At 48.9% G+C, this 23,595-nt stretch overlaps 2 protein-coding genes across 2 annotated transcripts in view; both read left to right on the top strand.

Moving 5' to 3' along the window:
- LOC309564358 (uncharacterized protein) overlaps positions 1–17,658 on the top strand; it is a 48,315-nt gene extending 30,657 nt beyond the window's left edge. Inside the window, exon 4 of the mRNA XM_082268985.1 lies at positions 16,858–17,658. Within this exon, the coding sequence (XP_082125111.1) occupies positions 16,858–17,621 (764 nt within the window). The 3' untranslated portion in view covers positions 17,622–17,658. The remainder of the gene's footprint in view (positions 1–16,857) is intronic.
- LOC309562933 (uncharacterized protein) lies at positions 7,580–14,799 on the top strand. The gene is made up of 5 exons (XM_082267261.1): positions 7,580–7,637; positions 13,224–13,322; positions 13,651–13,748; positions 13,831–13,933; positions 14,676–14,799. The coding sequence occupies exons 2-5, from the start codon at positions 13,289–13,291 to the stop codon at positions 14,783–14,785; spliced, it is 345 nt and encodes a 114-aa protein (XP_082123387.1). The 5' UTR covers positions 7,580–7,637; positions 13,224–13,288; the 3' UTR covers positions 14,786–14,799.
- Positions 17,659–23,595: the final 5,937 nt, after the last annotated feature.

The following is a 23,595-nucleotide window of genomic DNA, read 5'->3' as shown; positions in this document are numbered from 1 at the left end:
TCATCATCTGACAGGACCCCAAACTTATTTTTCAAGGGCAAAACCTTAGGACTTTGGGCAACTGAACACCTTTTTTTTTTTCTTTTGCCCTTCTTCCTTTTCTCCTCCAACCATTCCACATCATCCTTGGACAAACTGCAAATTACAGTCTCCCCACTCTTAGCCTCCCCTTCACCCCCACTCTCCCTTACCTTATCTGCCACCAGGCCAGCCTCTTCACCATTTTCCCCACTCCTCTGCATCCCCTGGTCCCCAATAGAAGCCCTGAAATGTCGAGGGGGTGGGACTGGCACTGCACTTGATGCCCCTGCATCAGCACCTCTTGCGGCCTCTGCAATTTTGGAGGACATAGACACAGAAGGATTGGACACATTCTCGGTAACTGATACATGCAAACGCACAGACTGGGGCGCCACAGATTTGGAAGACACTGACACACTGGGAATTGGCACAGACTGGGAAATCACAGACTGGGAAGACACAGGCACACTAGGCAAACGCACAGACTGGGAAGACACAGGCACACTGGGCAAACGCACAGACTGGGAAGACACAGGCACACTGGGCAAACGCACAGACTGGGAAGACACAGGCACACTAGGCAAACGCACAGACTGGGAAGACACAGGCACACTGGGCAAACGCACAGACTGGGAAGACACAGGCACACTGGGCAAACGCACAGACTGGGAAGACACAGGCACACTGGGCAAACGCACAGACTGGGAAGACACAGGCACACTGGGCAAACGCACAGACTGGGAAGACACAGGCACACTAGGCAAACGCACAGACTGGGAAGACACAGGCACACTGGGCATTGGCACAGACTCAGAGGGAATCGCAGGCACCCTAGCTGCTGAGCTCTGAGCATCCTCCATGTCCAGGCGGAAGAACTCTCTCATGAGCTCAGGCTGGTTATGCATTGCCTCGGGACACTGGCTATAAGGATGCCCAACCGAATTGCACAAGTTGCACCTTATAATGTTGCAATCCTTTGCCAAATGCCCTAAATCCTGACACAGAGAACATTTCATCACTGGACAGGAGGATGCAAAGTGCCCTTTATCCCCACATTTATTACACAGTTTTGGCTGGCCTGGATAAAAGATGGTCAGCCTGTCCCTTCCCAGGAAAGCTGAGGATGGCAGATGCTGGATGACATTATCAATAACCCTCAGTTTTAGCTGCACAGACCATCCCCCCGTCCATATTCCTCGGTCATCCATAATTTTGTGTAAGGGGCTCAGGATGTCTCCATATCTCCTCAGCCATACAGATAAATCCCCTTGTGGTATGGACTCATTGCGCACAAGAATCGTCACCATTTTAATAAGTGGCTGACGTGACACAACTTTGGGGATGAGCCCTCTCCAGTCCGGCAGGCTCCTACACACATGCTCATATTTCTCCCAAAATATGTCCAAAGACTCCGGACGGATAAAGGACAAATCATACTCATAGGAGCCGGTCGGACTGATCAGGGCGAAGATATCTTCGGGTCTAAACCCCATCTGCAGAATCTTATCAACCACAGCTCTCCTATATGGGGGAATACCTTCGCCTTCCCATCTGAGCTGAACCACATTCCTCCTTTTAAATAGTGAGGAAGATAAACCATTTCCATGCTCCCCCCTACCAGATCCTGTAGCAGCACCAGCATAGGTTTTCCTCCCAGACATACCAGTAATTACAGCATTGTCCTTAGACACAACCACACCTGCTGACAAGGAGCCTGAATCAACCCTTGCAGTCTTTGGAGCAGCAGAGACAAGACCCACCCCCTCCCCCTTCTCTAAGCACTCAGCTGCTTTCCTGGGTTCAATCACAGTTTTTTTTACTGCAGAATCCCCAACAGTTGTAGCACTACTGCTCCCAGCATCTCCTGCACCATTTTCAGGAACAACAGCTTTATCTGGGTCAGGAAAAGCCTTTGCAATGTCCGTGGTGCTCCTCTCTGCAGACACTTCAACCAAAAGCTCAAAGTTATTTTCAGTTTTCCCACCAATCGCATTTAAAGTTTTTTTAGCAGGTGCATCAGGTTGCACTGCATGCTGCACATTGTCTATGGGTGTGGGCTGACAGCCCATAGCACTACAACCCTCAGCAAGCACATTGTCATTAAAGTTCACATCACCACCTTGCACACACACTGTACCTGCTTGCTGTGTTGTTACCTCTGCAGTGTCATGGCTGATGGTGGGATCAAACTTCCTCCTGGTTGTTGCAGGCTTCATGGTGAATGTTCCTCTCTCCACAGGTCTCTCTTTCATAGGGCGAGGAACGGTATCCATATCCTCATCTGAGGAATCCGCAGAAAAATGTAACTTTCTTCCATCCAGAGGGGTTTCCAGCTCAGCGATGAACTCCAACATGCCAGTACCCCCCTCAACCTCCTGCTCAGATGTTCCACATTGCTGCTGCAGAGGGAGGGAGACAGAGGCCTCCGCCATTGGGGGCTCAGCAGATGTCTGAGGTGTTGAAGAGCTGGGCTCATCCTCCGGGCCCACTTTCTCACTCTCTGCTGACTCTGTCGGTACCTGCATCTCTTCACTGGCTGGGTCACTCTCCATGCTGGAAACGGCTCCTCTCCTCATACGGCTGAAACGTTCCTCATTCCTGTATTTTTCCTTAAAAGCTCCGCTACTTTCCTTCAGAGAGCTCACCAACTCTTTCTGCTTCCTCAAAGCTTGCTCCAAGTCCTTTAATTCAGGCCTCAGAGCCGGTCTCTTCTTACTGTACAGTTTGGCACAATACAACTTTTTCTTTTTAAATTCAGTTTTTAAAGCTGCCAATTTCTCCTCCTCTTTCTCAATCCTTGTCAGCTTGTCCACAATCCTCCGTCTAAAGGTAGATAGGGATTCACCCCTCCTTGGGCCGAGCTCCATGTCTTCCATAGGCTGAGGCCTAGTCTCAGGCCTATCCAGGGGGCCCCCGCCGGGGTCCTCCCCAGGATCCAGCATCCCTCCTGGGGCAGAGAAACAACTCTAGCCCCTGGCTTCTGGAAGCACACGAGCTAAGGAATCAGCAACCTCACACCTCGCTGTCAGGGAGTGGAATGGCAGTTTCCCACCATCCCTGTGCTGAGTTCCCGAGTCTGCACACCTGATATGTGTATTATGAGGGGTTCCCACCATCCCTGTGCTGAGTTCCCGAGTCTTCGCACCTGATATGTGTATTATGAGGGGTTCCCACCATCCCTGTGCTGAGTTACCGAGTCTGCACACCTGATATGTGTATTATGAGGGGTTCCCACCATCCCTGTACTGAGTTCTCATGTATGTGCTGTGCCCATTAGGAGAGGTTCCCACTATTCCTGGACAGATTTCCCAGGTCTGCGCACAAGGTGTGTCCATTATGAGGGGTTCCCACCATCCGTGGCAATGAGTGCCTGGGTCTGCACACCTGCTGGGCCCATTATAAAGGGTTTCCACCATCTCTGCACTGAGTTGCTAGGTCTGTACACCTGCTGTGCCTCTTATGAGGGGTCCTCACCATCCCTCTGCTGAGTTCCCGGGTCTGTACACTTAATGTGCCCATTATGAGGAGTTCCCACATCCCTGGCAATGAGTTCCTGGGTCTGTACACCTGCTGTGCCCATTATAAAGGGTTACCACCATTCCTGGATTGACTACCCAGGTCTGCTCACAAGGTGTGCCCATTATGAGGGGTTTCTACGATCTCTGCGCAATTAGTTCCTGCGCCTGTACACCTGCTGTGCCTATTATAAAGGGTTCCCACCATCCCTGCACTGAATTTTCAGGTCTGTATACCTGCTGTGCCCATTATGGGAGTTTCCCACCATCCCTGTGCTGAGTTCCCTGGTCTGTACACCTGCTGTGCCCATTATGAGAGGTTCCCACCATCCCTGTGCTGAGTTCCCTGGTCTGTATACCTGCTGTGCCCATTATGAGTGGCTCCCACCATCCCTGTGCTGACTTCCCGGGTCTGTACACCTGCTGTGCCCATTATGAGGGGTTCCCACCATCCCGGTGCTGAGTTCCTGGGTCTGTACACCTGCTGTGCCCATTATGAGGGGTTCCCACCATCCCGGTGCTGAGTTCCTGGATCTGTACACCTGCTGTGCCCATTATGAGGGGTTCCCACCATCCCGGTGCTGAGTTCCCTGGTCTGTACACCTGCTGTGCCCATTATGAGGGGTTCCCACCATCCCGGTGCTGAGTTCCCTGGTCTGTTCACCTGCTGTGCCCAATATGAGGGGTTCCCACCATCCCGGTGTTGAGTTCCCTGGTCTGTACACCTGCTGTGCCCATTATGAGGGGTTCCCACCATCCCGGTGCTGAGTTCCTGGGTCTGTACACCTGCTGTGCCCATTAGGAGGGGTTCCCACCATCCCTGGCAATGAGTTCCCGGGTCTGTACACCTGCTGTGCCCATTAAAAAAGGGTTCCCACCATCTTTCTGCGCATTTTACATTTTGTATGACAATTTTTGGGTGACAAATGACAGTTTTCAAAGAGAAACGGCATCATAGCAGAATGTTACAGGCCAATGTACCCAGATTGCTGGTGATCAACTCTCCCGATATAGCGGGCCCCAAGTGCGGCCCCCGGCAAAGTATTTAGTGAATATAATATTGCAGAGACTTCTGACACAGGTAACAGGAGATGGTCAGGGACTGCAGACAGGTCACCTGAGACTGCTAGAGATCACTGTGTGTACAGGAAAATACCGACTACTGCCTGCAGGGGGCCCAAAGGCCACACAAAAGTGCTAAAGGGCCATGGATTTAGCCCTGCATATTAAACAAACCAGCCCGGAAGTCGATGGGCGGCCGCGAAACCCACTCAACGAAAGCTCAAAAAAGCCACAGAGCTGAAATCGCTGCACCTGGCAACCGGATCCCGCTACCTATCAGATTCTGCAACCGGAAGTGACGTTCGGGTGAGAAAAGCTTATTGCGCATGCGCCATGCGTTCCAACATGGCTGCTATGGGTTCTAATAGATTTTCTAATCTGACAGAACACGAAGCAGACATCTTCTTTCACCCACGCAAATTATGAATTTTACATTTATTTTAGCAGTGAACTCACCTTATACACTAAAATAGACTATTTCACTATCAGTTTGGCGCTGAGCAGTGTGGGGTGTACCAAGATGGCCGTCGCCACCTTCTACCTGCAGGTTTCCTGCTATATTTACTATATTGCAATAATAATAGAAATATAAGACTGTGATTCAGTCTATAAGGTGAGTTTACTGCTAAAATAAATGTAAAATTCAGGACTTGCGTGGGTGTAAGAAGATGTCCGCCGCTGCTTCCTGTTCTGTCACATTAGGAAACCTATTGGAACGCATAGCGGCAGTAAGTTGTTCTCGCATGAACGTCACTTCTGGTTGCAGAATCTGATAGGTAGTGTTGTATCAGAATAGCGCTACCTATCAGATTCTGCTACCGGAAGTGACGTACGGACGAGAGCAACTTACTGCGCATGCGTTCCAACATGGCCGATATGCGTTCCAATAGGTTTCCTAATGTGACAGAACACGAAGCCGTGGCGGACATCTTCTTACACCCACGCAAGTCCTGAATTTTACATTTATTTTAGCAGCAAACTCACCTAATGCAATGAATTGCAGTAGTGCATTTCTGTAATTATTGTATTCTAGTAACTATAGCAACAGACTTGCAGGTAGAAGGTGGCGACGGCCATCTTGGTACATCCTGCACTGCTCAACAGCAAACTGATTATATAGTGAAATAGACGATTTCACTCAGTCGCGGTGAAAAAGTCTATTTTAATATATAAGGTGAGTTTGCTGCTAAAAGAAATGTAAAATTCAAGACTTGTGAGGGTGTAAGAAGATGTCCGCCGCTGCTTCGTGTTCTGTCAGATTAGGAAACCTATTGGAACGCATAGCGGCCATGTTGGAACTCATGGCATGTGCAGTAAGTTGTTCTAGTCCATACGTCGCTTTCGGTTGCAGAATCTGATAGGTAGCGCTATTCAGATAGAACACCACCTCTGCTTCGTGTTCTGTCACATTCGAAAACCTATTGGAACGCATAGTGGCCATGTTGGAACGCATAGTGGCCATGTTGGAACGCATGGCACGTGCGCAGTAAGTTGTTCTAGTCCATACGTCACTTCCGGTAACAGAATCTGATAGGTAGCATTATTCTGATAGAACACCACCTCTGCTTCGTGTTCTGTCACATTAGGAAACCTATTGGAACGCATAGCGGCCATGTTGGAATGCATGGCACATGCGCAGTCAGTTGTTCTCGCTTGAACGTCACTTCTGGTTGCAGAATCTGATAGGTAGCTTGTTCTAACAGAATAGCGCTATCTATCCGATTCTGTTACCGGAAGTGACGTTCGGACGAGAACAACTTACTGCGCATGCGGCATGTATTCCAACATGGCCGCTATGCGTTCCAATAGGTTTCCTAATGTGACAGAACACAAAGCAGAGGTGGTGTTCTATCAGAATAGCGCTACCTATCCGATTCTGTTACCGGAAGTGACGTTCGGACGAGAACAACTTACTGCGCATGCGGCATGTATTCCAACATGGCCGCTATGCGTTCCAATAGGTTTCCTAATGTGACAGAACACAAAGCAGAGGTGGTGTTCTATCAGAATAGCGCTACCTATCCGATTCTGTTACCGGAAGTGACGTTCGGACGAGAACAACTTACTGCGCATGCGGCATGTATTCCAACATGGCCGCTATGCGTTCCAATAGGTTTCCTAATGTGACAGAACACGAAGCAGAGGCGGTGTTCTATCAGAATAGCGTTACCTATCAGATTCTGCAACCGGAAGTGAAGCTCGGACGAGAACAACTTACTGCGCATGCGCCATACATTTCAACATGGCCGCTATGCGTTCCAATAGGTTTCCTAATGTGACAGAACACGAAGCAGCGGCGGACATCTTCTTACACCTCACGCAAGTCCCGAATTTTACATTTATTTTAGCAGTAAACTCACCTTATATACGGAAATAGACTATTTAACCATGACCAAGTGAAATAGTCTATTTCGCTATATAATCAGTTTGTCGCTGAGGAGTGCAGGGTGTACCAAGATGGCCGTCGCCACCTTCCACCTGCAGGTTTCTCACTATATTTACTATATTACATTAATAATAGAAATGTAATACTGGTATTCAGTATATAAGGTGAGTTTACTGCTAAAATAAATGTAAAATTCAGGACTTGCGTGGGTGTAAGAAAATGTCCGCCTCTGCTTTGTGTTCTGTCACATTATTGGAACGCATAGCGGCCATGTTGGAACGCATGGCGCACGCGCAGTAAGTTGTTCTCTTCCGACCGTCACTTCCGGTTTCAGAATCTGCTAGGCAAGCTGTATTCTGACAGAACACCGCCTCCTGACCCTGAGAGCTTCCCCGCAGCAGACGCTAGAGGGCGCGCCCAAATCAAAACGTTTTCTACCTACAGGAGACCGGCCGCCATTTTTCGTTAGTCCCCGAGTCCTGTCTAGCTGCAGGGTGGCGGCCATTTTCTTGTAGCGCGCGATGGAATCTCCCAAAAAGTTACAGCAACTTTTCTCTTTTTTTTTTCCAGTGGCTCCTGGTGCATTATAGATGGAGAGTGTTGTGAGTGAAGCGGTAACGATGTCTTTGTGTTACACGGAGAAGAGAATGAAGGTAGGGGGCATGGCTATGGGAAGAAGGGGAGGGGACATGATGAGCCACTGCTGGACAGATATGCTAATAAGCTTGGAGGTGATGCTGTAACCCTAAAATCAGGACAGCCATGGTGACAATTTGGGTTCTCAGCTCCGCCCTCCTTTCCTGGTCATTAGAGTCTCCTTCCTGACGTTGGATTATCGCCTTCCTTTGAAAAGCTGCAGTCATTTTAGACATAAAGAGCGACTCCGGTCCGAGCTGTGTGCGTTCTACGGCTGCAACTAACCATTATTTTCATAATCGATTAGTTGGCCGATTATTTTTTCGATTAATCGGATAATAACCTTAAAAAAAAGTGTGGTGTGTAATTTATTTAAAGCGGAGTTCCACCCAAAACTGGAACTTCCGCTTTTATGCTTCCTCCCCCCTCCGGTGACTCCCTCCGAAGTTCAGCCCCCTTCTTTTTCCTCCGCTGCCGGGCCAATTACAAGTCGCAGCGCTGTCCCTCCGAAGTTCGGCCCCCTTCTTTTTCCTCCACCGCCGGGCCAATTACAAGCCACAGCGCTGTCCCTCCGAAGTTCGGCCCCCCTTCTTTTTCCTCCGCCGCCGGGCCAATTACAAGTCGCATCGCTGTCCCTCAGAAGTTCGGCCCCCTTCTTTTTCCTCTGCCTCCGGGCCAATTACAAGTCACAGCGCTGTCCCTCCGAAGTTCGGCCCCCTTTCTTTTTCCTCCGCCGCCGGGCCAATTACAAGTCACAGCAATGTCCCTCCGAAGTTCGGCCCCCTTTCTTTTTCCTCCGCCGCCGGGCCAATTACAAGTCACAGCGCTGTCCCCCGAAAGTTCGGCCCCCCTCTTTTTTCCTCCGCCTCCAGGCCAATTACAAGTCGCAGCGCTGTCCCTCCGAAGTTCGGCCCCCTTCTTTTTCCTCCGCCGCCGGGCCAATTACAAGTCACAGCAATGTCCCTCCGAAGTTCGGCCCCCTTTCTTTTTCCTCCGCCGCCGGGCCAATTACAAGTCGCAGCGATGTCCCTCGGAAGTTCGGCCCCCTTCTTTTTCCTCCGCCGCCGGGCCAATTACAAGTCACAGCAATGTCCCTCCGAAGTTCGGCCCCCTTTCTTTTTCCTCCGCCGCCGGGCCAATTACAAGTCGCAGCGCTGTCCCTCGGAAGTTTGACCCCCCTTCTTTTTCCTCCGCCGCCGGGCCAATTACAAGTCGCAGCGCTGTTCCTCAGAAGTTCGGCCCCCCTTTCTTTTTCCTCCGCCGCCGGGCCAATTACAAGTCACAGCGTTGTCCCTCGGAAGTTCGGCCCCTTTCTTTTTCCTCCGCCGCCGGGCCAATTACAAGTCGCAGCGCTGTCCCTCGGAAGTTCGGCCCCCCTTTCTTTTTCCTCCGCCGCCGGGCCAATTACAAGTTGCAGCGCTGTCCCTCGGAAGTTCGGCCCCCCTTTCTTTTTCCTCCGCCGCCGGGCCAATTACAAGTCGCGGCGCTGTCCCTCGGAAGTTCGGCCCCCTTTCTTTTTCCTCCGCTGCCGGGCCAATTACAAGTCACAGCGCTGTCCCCCGAAAGTTCGGCCCCCCTCTTTTTTCCTCCGCCTCCAGGCCAATTACAAGTCGCAGCGCTGTCCCTCCGAAGTTCGGCCCCCTTCTTTTTCCTCCGCCGCCGGGCAAATTACAAGTCACAGCAATGTCCCTCCGAAGTTCGGCCCCCTTTCTTTTTCCTCCGCCTCCAGGCCAATTATAAGTCGCAGCGATGTCCCTTGGAAGTTCGGCCCCCTTCTTTTTCCTCCGCCGCCGGGCCAATTACAAGTCACAGCAATGTCCCCCCGAAGTTCGGCCCCCTTTCTATTTCCTCCGCCTCCAGGCCAATTACAAGTCGCAGCGCTGTCCCTCGGAAGTTCGGCCCCCTTCTTTTTCCTCCACCGCCGGGCCAATTACAAGTCACAGCAATGTCCCTCCGAAGTTCGGCCCCCTTTCTATTTCCTCCGCCTCCAGGCCAATTACAAGTCGCAGCGCTGTCCCTCGGAAGTTTGGCCTCCTTATTTTTCCTCCGCCGCCGGGCCAATTACAAGGCGCAGCGCGCTTCGCGCATGCGCAGTAGGGATCCAGCTATGAAGCCGAAAGGCTTCACTGCCGGGTTCCCTTACCCTGGATGGCAGCGGCAGCACCCGAGAGCCGATACGAAAATCCGCTTCGGGTGCCGACATCGTGGGAACCCTGGACAGGTAATTTCTAAGATTTAAAAGTCAGCAGCTACAGGATTTGTAGCTGCTGACTTTTCATTTTTTTATGGGGGGGCGGAACTTCGCTTTAACCACTTGCCGACCTCCCGCCACATGTATACTGCGGCAGGCTGGCTCGGGTGCACAAATTGTTGTACCTGTACGGAGATACACGGGATCGTTCCTGGGGGCAAGCGCGCGCCGTTGCCGGCGCACTCTAGCCCCCACTAAGCAGCGGGGATGCCGATAAACAGGTCTGGCGGCACTGATTGCCGGCGGCCATCCGTGATCGTTCCCCGCTAAGGACAGTAGCTGTAAACACATCTGACCGTTCTTCTCCCTGGAATGATCACAGAGCTCCTGTGATCCTTCTATATAGGATCACAGGTCTTTATGGTCATTTCACAAGCCCACCCCCCATACAGTTAGAAAACACTCCCCTAGGCTCACACTTAACCCTTTGATCACCCCTGGGTTAACCCCTTCCCTGCCAGTGTCATTAGTACAGTAACAGTGCATATTTTTAGCCCTGATTACTGTAATGTCACTGGTGCCCCCAAAAATGTCAGTTAGGGGTCCGATCTGTCCTCCGCAATGTCGCAGTCCCGCTATAATTCGCAGATCGCCGCCATTACTAGTAAAAAAATAAAAATAAATAAAAATGACATAAATCTTTCCCCTAGTTTGTAGATGCGATAACTTTTGCGCAAACCAATCAAAATTTTGATTTTGATTGATACAAAATGGCCTAAAAGAATTTTATTTTATTTTTTTTTTATTGGGAATGTCGTATAGCAGAATGTGAAAAATATTGTTTTTTTTTTTTTTCAGAATTGTCGCTCTTTTTTTGTTTATAGCGCAAAAAAATAGAAAAATTGCACAGGTGATCAAATACCACCAAAAGAAAGCTCTGTTTGTGGGGGAAAAAAAAGGACATCGATGGTATTCGGGTACAGCGTCGCACGATGGCGCAATTGTCAGTTAACCACTTGCCGACCACCGCCCGACTATATACAGCGGCGGTCAGCCCCTCCCAGGCAAAGTGACGTACCGGTACGCCACTAGCCTGGGAGCGAATAGGGGGCGAGCGCGCGCCACCTGAGGCGCGCCCCCGCTCGTACCCGACGAAGCCGGCGCGTGTGACCGGCGGACCCGATGTCCGCCGGTCACTCGCGATCGTCGGGCAGAGAGGGAGAAAGGCAGGCGGCTGATGTAAACAAAGCCGCCTGTCATTCTCCCTGTGTAAAAGCACTGATCACTCGGTCCTGCTATTTAGGACCGTTGATCTGTGCTATTACACCACTAGCCACATCCAATCACAGTTAGAAGCACGCCCCTAGGGACACACTTAACCCCTTTCTCTCCAATAAAGTTAACCCCTTCCTTCCCAGTGTCCTTTTTACAGTAACAGTGCATATATATAGCACTGATTTCTGTAGTAATGTCACTGGTAACCCCAAAAGTGTCAAAAATGTCAGTCAAGGGTCCGATCTGTCCGCCCCAATGTCGCAGTACCGCAAGAAAAAATCGCAGATCGCCGCCATTACGCGTTAAAAAAAAAACAACAAAAATCTTTCCCTTAGTTAGTAAACGCAATAACTTTTGCGCAAACTAGGGATGCACCGAATATTCGGCGGCCGAACATTATTCGGCCGAAAATAGAGAAAATAGCACTTTCGGCGTTCGGCCGAATAAGTCAAAAGGCCGAATAATTTTGAGCCGAACAATGTCAGCTTCCGCCCTGACCGCTCCCCTTCCTCATTGCGGCTCGCGGCTCCCTTCTCACATGCCGCCGGTGTCCTGTCCGGCCGCGGGTAGGGGGTGTGACGTCACGCGCGCGTCCCGCCCCCTGCTCCTGACTGCGGCTCCTTCACACTAGGTCCACGCCCCGCCCCCCTGTTCGCGGCTTTTGGCTCTGGCTGCAGTTCAGGTATGTGATGTGGAGCTGATCACATTTGGGGGAGAATACGGTAGCTGGCAGCTGCACAAGCATTAGTGTGCAGACTGCCATATGTTGTTGCCACTTGCCATGCTCATTACATTAGAGTGCCCTATAAAGTACCCCTTAAAAGAAAAAAAATGTGCCCAACAGAGTGCTCCCTTGACATAAAATGTGGCCATCAGCGTGTCCCTTATTTTATGCTAAGGGACATGCTGATGAGCATATTTTATTTTAAGGGGCACTCTGATGAGCATATTTTATGTTAAGGGGCACTCTGATGGGCATATTTTATTTTAAGGGGCACGCTAATGGGCATATTTTATGTTAAGAGCAACGCTGATTTAAATGTTTTGTTTTGCCCATCAGAGTGCCCCCTAACATAAAATGTGCCCATCAGCGTGCCCCCTAACATAAAATGTGCCCATCAGCGTGCCCCCTAAAAATTGGCAAAATAAATGGAAAAAATGCAAAACACCACGTTCGGTATTCGGCCTTCGGCCAAGCATTTCATTATTATTCGGCTTCGGCTTCGGCCAAGAATTTCATTTCGGTGCATCCCTAGCGCAAACCAATCAAAATACGCTTATTGTGATTTTTTTTTTACCAAACATAGGTAGCAGAAAACAAATTGGCCAAAAATTTACAAAAATTTTGAATTTTGAGGCCTAGTCTTTACTGCTCACCTCCACCATCACTGGAGTGGGCTCTTTCTTTGGTTCAACCTCCTCACGTGCTCTTTCTTTCCCCTGGTGCAGTAGCTCTGAGTTCAGCATTTCAGAGCTCACTCCCATGATGGTGAAGGTAAGCAGTGATGACTAAAGCCTCGTACACACGAGTGGAAATTCGGCCGGGAATTTTCGTCCGACGACCGATCTGCCGATTTTCGGCTTGTTAGTATGATGCTTCCGACAACCGACTCCGACTTTTCGGCCGAAAAAATCCTGGTGTGCAGGCTATAAAATTTTTGTCGACCGTCAACACACGTCCGATTTTCGTCTCATTAGTACAGATTTCGATGGGGAAAAATCTTATGAGCAAGGCTAGGCATGCTCAGAGATGAAAGAACACATAGAAAGCAATCCAACACATGACATTACTTCTGAAGTAGAATTCTGTCGTACGGGAAAATTTGTGTGCAGTCTAGGCGCATTCCAACCAACAGACACCACTCTGGACAAAAGACGGACGACCGGTCGGCGGAAATTCGTTGCGTGTGTACGAGGCTTAAGCCTCGCTTAGCAACATCCTGGGAGTATTCAAGTCAGGCTTCAGGAGGTACAATAATGGCCTACACCTATAGCATTACCCAACTTTAGTCAAAGCTGCAAAGTTTATTTTTTTTTTTTATCTATGGACGCCCCTTATCTGCATAGGCAGTTTTTTTGTAAATGTGAACTGAACCTGTCACAACTCTTTACAAAGCTGTGTTTTTTTTCCCCAAAGATGAGCTCAGATAGACCAAGGGCTGGGAGTATATAGAAGGACACAAGGATCTGTAGAAGGACGTCATGATGGAGAATCGGCCACCCCTCACATCACCGGGTAAGAGGAGACTTTCATTTCTTGTATGGAGGATCCACCTAGATACACACATCCTCCAATATATGGAGATAGTGTGTCAGGTTCCTATAAGGTGTGAGGATGTCACTGTCTGTTTCTCCATGGAGGAGTGGGAGTATATAGAAGAACACAAGGTTCTCTACAAGGACGTCATGATGGAGAACCGGCCGCTTCTCACATCCCCGGGTAAGAGGAGACTTTCATTTCTTGTAAAGGAGAGAAGAGTATTGAGGATCCCCCTAGATACACACATCCTCTGATATAAAGACATAGAAACAATGTATTCAGTCAGTGTGTGTGTTTCCTACAGATGGATCCAGTAACAGAAATCCCCCAGAGAGATGTCCCCGTCCTCTGTATTCCCGGGACTCCACACAGGAACATCAGGAGATCCCTCAGGAGGATCAGGTAGGAGGAACAGAGGTAGGGTCTTAAGAAGAAAAAATTAGATTCCTCTAAATTATAAGTTATGCATTGTTTGTGTGTTTAGAATCACAATCTGATAGTGGTTAAAGTTGAAGATAAAGAAGAGCCATCTGTGAGTGATGATGATCCATATAAGAAGGAGGACATCCCTCCAGGGATCAGCACAGGTGAGTAATAAATACTAAATCCAGAGAAGAGTCCCAGATTCTCCCTGTTCAGTCACTACAACAATCTCTTATTTTTTGATGGCACCTAATGGAACCCAACAAAAACCTGCAAAAACACATTTGGCCCAGTGCCAAAGGAAAGGTACATAAGATACTTTGGTGCCAAACGCGTTGCGTCCCTCAGATGTGAATGCAGTCTCAATCCAGAGAAAAATCCCAGATTCACCTTGTTTAGTCAGTACAACCATCTCTTCTTCTCCCCCCTCCTCTGTCAGTAGACAGTAATGGGGGGACAGTATGTGCCCAGTGGGGGAGTCAGAAGCCATCAGCCTCTATTAGACTCCGGCTCTCCTCCTCACATCATGTCATTGTGTGTTACCAGCCAAGAGACGTGACCAGTTCTCACCCACACACACTCTCTGGGGTCTCTTATAAGAAAAGAAACAGCCGCACACCCAGGAATTCCAATTACCCTTAAATTCCAAAGTGATGACACCAACATAGGGTCACGTAACCCTATGTTGGTGTCATCACTTTGGAAATTAAAGGTAATTGGAATTCCTGGTAATTGGAATTCTTTTCTTACAAGTTTTCCACGGAGGAGGGCCGGGGCTAGCACTCTATGGGATATTCCACCTCTAAGCTACCATCACACACCTGGAGCATCGTTTTTTCCCTTCAGTATATTGGGGTCTCTCATACATCTCTGTACAGGGGGCTTCACTCTCATCTTTATTCACAGACACCCGAGCCACTCAGACAGAGGTCAAATGTGAAGAGGAGGATCTACAAGTGATAATTAAAAAAGATGAAGAAGAGGAAATCCCTCAAGAGATCAGCATAGGTGAGTAATAAACACTAAATTTAGAAAAGCTACTTTGGCCCCAAACGCGTTTCGTCCCTCGCGTGTGCATGCAGTCTCAGTCCAGAAAAGAGTCTCAGATTCTCCTTGTTCAGAAAACCCTTTTCATTAGCTAATTTTTCTCTGATCATCTTATTATAGGACACTGCAGTGAAATCTGACGCTTGTAGCGATTGTTTCTTAAACTGCAGCTAAACCATAGAAAGGGTGCCATCGTTACAGAAGCCTGGCCTCTTCCGGAGGGGTCATCATAGCAACAGGCAGCAGGGGTGTCATCATTTTAGAGGTCTAACCTATTCAAGACACATCACCATAACAACAGGGAGTAGCAGTATCACACTGTAGATCAGGGGTAAGCAACCTTTCAAAGGTTGAAACCTACATGAACAACACGAATCCCCATTGGGGGGGGGGGGGTCCAATAAAAAAGACTCTGTCCCCTTCACATCACCCTTCCAATGTAGTGTCCTCTGCACCCCATAGCAGTGTCCTCTGCCCCCCCTCCCCCCACAGAATTATTCTGTACCCCCTCCCAAAGAAGTATCCTCTGAAACCTTTACATCACCCCCCCCCCCCCATTGTAGTATCCTCTGCCCCGTTCTCCCCACAGAAGTGTTTTGTACGCCCTCAAACCTCCAAACCTTACCTTCTAATGCTGTGTCCTCTGCCTCCTTCACATAACCCGCCCCTCCCCCGCCTTCCTGTCCTCTGCCCCCCATAACTATGTCCTCTGCCCCCTCCCCCTACATTAGCGTTCTGTACACCCCCCCCCCCCCCCCCAACGTAGTGTCCTCTGCCCCCTTCACATCACCCCCCACTGTAGTTTCTCTAGCCCTTCCCCCCACAGAAGTGTTCTGTACCCCCCAAAGCTCTGTCCTCAGCCCTCTTTACATCAACCCCCCCCCCTCCACTGCCCTCCTGTCCTCTGCCCCCCATAACAGTATCCTCTGTCCCCCTTCCCCCCACGGTAGTGTTTTTTAACCCCACCAATGCATTGTCCTCTGCCCCCTTCACATTACCCCCCCCCCCCCCCCACCGTAGTGTCCTCTGCCCCCTTCCCCCACAGTAGTGTTCTGTACCCCCCAATGCTGTGTCCCAGTACAGCATCGCAGTAGTGTCCTCTGTCCCCTTCACATCACCCTCCCACTGGAGTGTTCTCTGTCCCCCATAGCAGTGTCCTCTGCCCACCCCTCCCCCCACTGTAGTGTCCTATACCCCCCTAATGCTGTGTCCTCTGCCCCCTATACATCACGCCCCTCCATTGTAGTGTCCTCCGGCCCTCACAGTAGTATCCTGTACCCCCTGATGCTGTGACCTTTGTCCCCTTCATATCACTCCTCCCCCCCCAAGTGTTATGTTCTATACCCCCAATGCTGTGTCCTCTGTCCGTCATGTTATCCCCCCACCCCATGCTGTAGTGTCCTCTGCCCCTTTCCTACCCCCAGTAGTGTCCTGTACCCCCAAAACAGTGTTGTTTGACCCCCTTGACATCAAGCCCCAAGTTTACTATTGTGATGACCTCTCATATTGGTCACAGTGATCACATGGTACAGACATGGCCAGTCACAGCGCATCTATACCATGTGATAGCTGTGACCAATCACAGCTGTCACAATAGTACACGCTGTTAATGAATGGATGCCATTCCTGGAAATGATTGCTTATAAAGGCTAGAGTCCCTGATCAGCACCACATCAGTCACACGATGACACTTTACTGCACTGGTGACAAAAAAAATTGTAAAAAAAACAAATTTTATTTATTTCTTGATTTAAAAAAAATTGTGACAAAAGATTACAACTTTAAAAAAAACTTGCCATGCCTCTTATTAAACACCCTGGACTTTTACAAAAAGAAAGCTCTCTTTGTCTGAAAAAAATGCTATAAATTTAATTTGGATAACAGTGTTGCATGACAGAGTAATTGTCATTCAAACTGTGACAGCGCTGAAAATTGGCCTGGGCAGGAAGGGGTAAAAGTGTCTGGTATGGTCAAAAACTACCTGGTACAACCTAGAATTCCCCTCTTATTCTTCTACCCCTCTGTTTCTTATCTCCTCCAGATGGACAGTACACCAGGACACCCGACCTCCATCCTGGACTTCCAAATACAGATGCACCACCTGATCCCTGCTATCTGGCTGCGGGCAGACGTCCCAAGAAGTTCTCGTGTTTCCAATGCGGGAAGTGTTTCTCCCAAAGGACTAAGCTTTTCGCTCACGAGCGGATTCACACTGGGGAGCGGCCTTTCTCATGTTCTGAATGCGGGAAGGTCTTTACTCAAAAGGCCCACCTCGTGACACATGAAAAAATTCACTCCGGGGAGAAGCCCCATTCCTGTTCACTGTGCGGGAAGTGCTTTACTGACAAGGCCGTCCTGGCTCGCCACCAAAAGTTCCACTCAGGGGAGAAGCCGTTTTCCTGCTCTGAGTGCGGGAAATGTTTCACTCTGAAAGGAGACCTCGTCAAACATCTCAGGATTCACACGGGGGAGAAGCCATATTCCTGCTCTTATTGCAGTAAACCTTTCCCAGACAAGGCACGTCTAGACCGGCACGAGCTGATTCACACAGGAGAGAAGCCGTTCTCATGTTCCATGTGCGGGAAAGTCTTTGCTCTAAAAGCTTTTTTAGTCACACATGAACGAACTCACACTGACGAGAAGCCGTATTCGTGTTCTGTGTGTACAAAGCGTTTTACCCAGAAGTCTAATTTGGCCACGCATGAAAGGACTCATACCGGAGAAAAGCCATTTTCCTGCTTGGCTTGCGGGAAGAGTTTTACAAGAAAAGCGACTTTGATCTCTCATCAACATTCTCACAAGTGAAAGCATGTTATGGTGTCAGGGACAGAGCGACATTGTCGGGTTTCCTTGAGGGTGGAAACCCCCCCCCCCCTCCGTAAGACAAAGGCATAATGAGCTAGTATGCATCGCATACTAGCTCATTTTGAAATACTTACCTTATCTTCCCGGGAGCTATTTCTGGGTTCACGGCTCCGGCGCTGTGATTGCCTGGAGCACCGATGACGTCACTCCCGCGAATGCGCGTGGCAGCAGCCTGTATGGGTACAGGCTCTGAAGGTCCGGCATGGTAAGCGAATGACGTCATCGGATGCATGCGCTCTGAATATCTCCTAAACTGTGCCTACCTGTCAGTGCCTACCTGTCCCTATTATAGGCTTACCTGTAGGAACAAGTGAAAAGAGAGAGTACCTTGCCTCTGCTTCCCTTCAACTCGGTTTGGTATGGGAATCACGTGACTTGGTCAGTACCTGGATCACCTCCTGGTGGCACTGTGGTTCCCTGGGCTGTGGGTTGTAATTTCAGCTTCCACCCACGGGTGTCTCCCAGCAGCCAGCAGATCCCAGTAATCAGTTTCCACCTGATGCTGACTCCCTGCGTGCACTGGTGTCACTGGTTTTAATGCAAACTTGAGAGAAATCTCTTTTCTCAAGCTACTCCTTGCTCTCCCGCTGCTCCATTCAGTCACCAGGAAAGCAGTGCAAGTTCTATGTCACTGCTTGGAGATGACACATGGCTGAGGACTATCTCCTTCTAACTATACTGGCCAATCACCAGCACTGTTGTGTTGAAAAAAGAGACGTGAGACTATAAGAACCTGGATCACCTGGTGCTGGCACTATTGTTCCCTGGGCAGAAGGTTGTAATTCCAGTGGGTGCCTCCCAGCAGCCAGCGCATCCAGTAATAATTTTCCACCTGGCGCTGACTCCTTGCATGCATTTTGGGTTGGGTGACATTGGTTTTAATGTAAAATTTAGAGTTACCTCCATTCTCAAGCTCTCCCTTGCTCTCCCGTGGCTCCATTCAGCTACCAGGAAAGCAGTGCAACCTTTATATCACTACTTGGGAATGACACATGGCTGAGGACTATCTCCTCCTACCCATACTGGCCAATCACCAGCACTGTTGCGTTGGAAGAAGTGGAGCGAGACTGTAAGGACCTGGATCACCTGTTGGTAGCACTGTGGTTCCCTGGACAGAGGGTTTTAATTCCAGTGTCTCCCAGCAGCCAACAAATCACAGTAATCAGTTTCCACCTGATGCTGGCTGCTGGGAAACACTGGAATTCCAACCTACCCCCCATATGACCTAGGTGCCACCAGTAGGTGATCCAGGTCCTCACAGTTTCGCTCCACTTCTTCTAACGCAACAGTGCTGTTGATTGGCCAGCATAGGTAGGGGGAGATAGTTCTCAGCCATGTGTCATCTCCAAATATTGACATCATAACCTATCTCCCCCTACCTATGCTGGCCAATCAACAGCACTATTGCATTGGAAGAAGTGGATCGAAACTGCGAGGACCTTGATCACCTGCCGGTGGCACTGTGGTTCCTTGGGCGGAGGGTCTGTAATTCCAGTGTCTTCCAGCAGCCAGCAATTTCCAGTAATCAGTTTCCACCTGATGCTGGCTGCTGGGAGACACTGGAATTCCAACCTTCCGCCCATGGAACCTAAGTGCCACCAGCAGGTGATCCAGGTCCTCACAGTTTCGATCCACTTCTTCCAATGCAACAGTGCTGTTGATTGGCCAGCATAGGTAGGGGGAGATAGTTCTCAGCCATGTGTCATCTCCAAATATTGACATCATAACCTATCTCCCCCTACCTATGCTGGCCAATCAACAGCACTATTGCATTGGAAGAAGTGGATCGAAACTGCGAGGACCTGGATCACCTGCCAGTGGCACTGTGGTTCCTTGGGCGGAGGGTCTGTAATTCCAGTGTCTTCCAGCAGCCAGCAATTTCCAGTAATCAGTTTCCACCTGATGCTGGCTGCTGGGAGACACTGGAATTCCAACCTTCCGCCCAGGAAACCACAGTGCCACCAGCAGGTGATCCAGGTCCTCACAGTTTCGATCCACTTCTTCCAATGCAACAGTGCTGTTGATTGGCCAGCATATAGGTAGGGGGAGATAGGTTATGATGTCAATACTTGGATATGACACATGGCTGAGAACTATCTCCCCCTACCTATGCTGGCCAATCAACAGCACTGTTGCATTGGAAAAAGTAGAGCGAAACTGTGATCCAGGTCCTGACTGTCTCGCTCCACTTCTTCCAATGCAACAGTGCTGGTGATTGGCCAGTATGGGTAGGGGGGAGATAGTTCTCAGCCATGTGTCATCTCCAAGTATTGACATCATAAAAAAAGCCGCTCAGGTGAGGCGAATCACTCCGGTGCCGTTCGGATCCGCCATCCAATCGTCAAGTGTTCAAGAAGAAAGTTTGACCGCACTCAGGAGTAAATAAACGAAGTATTTTATTCCCATAAACTTGAATACATAGGTGCATCACACAGACATGGGACAGGTTGACGCGTTTCACGATTCTACAAATCGCTTACTCATAACCAATGCACCTATGTATTCAAGTTTATGGTAATAAAATACATCCAGTTTATTTACTCCTGAGTGCGGTCAAACTTTCTTCTTGAACTATAGACATCATAACCTATCTATAGAGAACTTTACAGGACTAGAGGATATGCCCGAAGTTAACAAAGTTCAGTAGCTCAAGCTGGAATTTACATGCTCTGTCTGAGGTTACAATCAGAAACCAAGTATCCACCAGCAGATGTCTCCCAGCAGCTAGTAGATCCCAGTAATCAGTTTCCAACCTGATGCTGGCTGCTGGGAAACGCCAGCTGGTGGACACTGGAATTACAACCCACTGCACAGGGAACCACAGTGCCACCAGCAGGTGGTCCACAGTCTCACTCCACTTCTTCCAATGCAACAGTATTGGTGATTGGCCAACATGAACAGGAGGAGATAGTCCTCAGCCATGTGTCATCTCCAAACAGTGATATACAGGCTCTGAGGAAGAGGCACGGCCTCGAAACGTGTCAGCCTTTCATCTTCACGAGACATTGGACCTTTAACATGGACGTTGCTCTATTGAATTGATATGCTGGATCATTTTGCTTGTTTGTGAGTAGCTGATTTTAAACTCATGTTATTAAAAGCCCGCTGAGGATAATGCGCTAGGCTGGTGCGCCCTTTCTTTGTTTATATTTGCAGCATGCATTGCTTTCCTGGGGGCTGAATGGAGTGGCGAGAGAGCAAGGAGCAGCTTGAGAATGGAGATACCTCTTAACCACTTAAGCCCCAGCCTTATTTCGGACACTTTTTGTTTACAAGTTAAAATCAGTATTTTTCCAAGAAAACTACTTAGAACCCCAAACATTATATATACTTTTTTAGCAAAGACTCTGGAGAATAAAATGTCGGTCATTGCAAAATTTTTTGTCACGCGGTATTTGCGCAGCGGTCTTTAAATCGATTTAAAAAATCACATTTCACTGCATTTAAAAAATACTAAACAGTAAAGTTAGCCCATTTTTTTTTTGTATATTGTGAAAGATGATGTCACGCCGAGTAAATAGATACCCAACATGTTACGGTTTAAAATTGCGCCCCCCCGTGGGATGGCGACAAACTACGGTCAATAGAGATCTCAATAGGCGACGCTTTAAATTTTTTTTAACGGTTACCAGTTTAGAGTTAGAGCGTAGCTCTTTTTTTAAATTATTGCTCACGCTCTGACGATCGCGGTGATACCTCACATGTGGGGTTTGAACAGCGATTTCATTCGCGGCTCGACTTGCGTATACGTTTTTTTTTTTGCGCGAGCTAACGGTGACGGGGGCGGCTAAATTTATTTTTTATTTTTTTTCCTATTTATTTTTTATTTTTTTTAAACTTTATTACAGGTTTAAAAAATCTGATCACTTTTATTGCTGTCACAAGCAATGTAAACATCCCTTGTGACACCAATATGCAGTGACAGGTACTCTTTATGGAGGGATCGAGGGTCTAAAAGACCCCAAAACCCCTCCACTACACTTCCATGTATGCAAAACGCCGAAAACGGCATTTTTGCATACAGCCGTTTTTCAAATCTGCCGCCTTTTGCAGCACAGTAACCCGGAAGTGACGTCATGGACGCCGCCTCCGGGTTACGTCATTGGAGACCCGATCGAAGCCGTTTCTGGCATTCATCGGGACTCCATCCAGCCGGCGGACGTGCCGGCTGGGTGCTCGGGGCTCCCGGTTACTATTGTGTGTCCGTATGATTATAGTGGGAACAATGTAAGCTCCTGTGGGGTCAGCGTCTCTGTGAAGTGATGCAGAATATATCAGCATTATGTAAATTAGTAAAATAAATTATTTATCTGAAGCAGTCTGTATGATTACATTATGGAGGTTATCAATGTTGGATCTACGACAATCAGACTTTTTATAAAAAGGTGGTGGCTTATATAAAGAAATTATAATCGTTTTGGGACCCTTTTATGTATTTGTTTTTGCATTTTTAATTTTATGTTTTTTACTATTTATATAAAATCTGTTTTTACACAAATGACCATTTCTAACGGACGTGGTACAGCTGTGACATTAGATTTCCATTGTACTGTGGGTTTTCCAAAGAGAGGAGCTGCTTACTTTCAGATGCTCTGTCTTTGGAACCTCAGACAGAGCATGTCAATTCCAGCTTGAGCTATTGAGTTCTGTTAATGTCAGGCATGTCCTCCAGTCATGTAAAGTTCTCTTTAAATGAGTTACGATGCCTTGAGGCTTCACAGTGCATGTCAGGTGGCTTTTTTCTCAAGGGTCAAAGAGGAAATTGAGGATAAACTCAACATTGGTAAGGAACTGTGCCCAGGTAAGCCTGGCTATAGGCTGACTAGGCCTGACATTGCCACCCCCATATAAGATGGCCTGTCTGAATCAAAGAAGCGGAACGCTCTACAAGATGGAAGGCTTTTTGTGATGTAATCAGCTTTCTCGAGCTAGACGATCCATTTTTAGGGGGTACTGATCCCGAGAAGATGACTGGTGGTAAATGGGAAACAGTCATCATGGCCAGGACTGGGCAACAAGAAGCAACCCAAACTTCACTCAATAACATATTCTCATGTATATGAGGTACCACACAGTGCTGCGTCATCAATGCCCATCAGTGCCGCCTCATCAATGCCCATCAGTGCAGCCTCATTAATGCCCATCAGTAACGCCTCATTAATGCCCATCAGTGCCGCCTCATCAATGCCCATCAGTGCCGCCTCATCAATGCCCATCAGTGCCGCCTCATCAATGCCCATCAGTGCCGCCTCATCAATGCCCATCAGAGCCGCCTCATCAATGCCCATCAGTGCTGCCTCATCAATGCCCATCAGTGCTGCCTCATCAATGCCCATCAGTGCCGCCTCATTAACGCCAATCAGTGCCGCCTCATCAATGCCCATCAGTGCTGCCTCATCAATGCCCATCAGTGCCACTTCATTATTGCCGATCAGTGCCGCCTCATTAATGCCCATCAGTGCGGCCTCATTAATGGCCATCAGTGCCGCCCCATCAATGCCCATCAGTGCCGCCTCATCAATGCCCATCAGTGCTGCCTCATCAATGCCCATCAGTGCCGCCTCATTAACACCAATCAGTGCCGCCTCATCAATGCCCATCAGTACTGCCTCATCAATGCCCATCAGTGCCACTTCATTATTGCCGATCAGTGCCGCCTCATTAATGCCCATCAGTGCGGCCTCATTAATGGCCATCAGTGCTGCCTCATCAATGCCCATCAGTGCCGCCTCATTAACGCCAATCAGTGCCGCCTCATCAATGCCCATCAGTGCCACTTCATTATTGCCGATCAGTGCCGCCTCATTAATGCCCATCAGTGCGGCCTCATTAATGGCCATCAGTGCCGCCTCATCAATGCCCATCAGTGCCTCCTCATCAATGCCCATCAGTGCTGCCTCATCAATGCCCATCA

The sequence above is a fragment of the Pelophylax lessonae genome (assembly GCF_965119305.1).
Source record: "Pelophylax lessonae genome assembly, chromosome: 9".
NCBI lineage: Eukaryota > Metazoa > Chordata > Amphibia > Anura > Ranidae > Pelophylax > Pelophylax lessonae.
Note: the sequence above shows the minus strand (reverse complement) of the source record. Positions and strands in the feature narration are given on the sequence as shown.

Coding starts and splice junctions, on each gene's coding strand:
- LOC309562933 (XM_082267261.1), top strand. CDS start 13,289: ATGATGGAGAATCGGCCACCCCTCACATCACCGG. Junction 13,323..13,650: donor GCCACCCCTCACATCACCGG/GTAAGAGGAGAC, acceptor TGTTTCCTACAG/ATGGATCCAGTAACAGAAAT. Junction 13,934..14,675: donor CCCTCCAGGGATCAGCACAG/GTGAGTAATAAA, acceptor CTTTATTCACAG/ACACCCGAGCCACTCAGACA.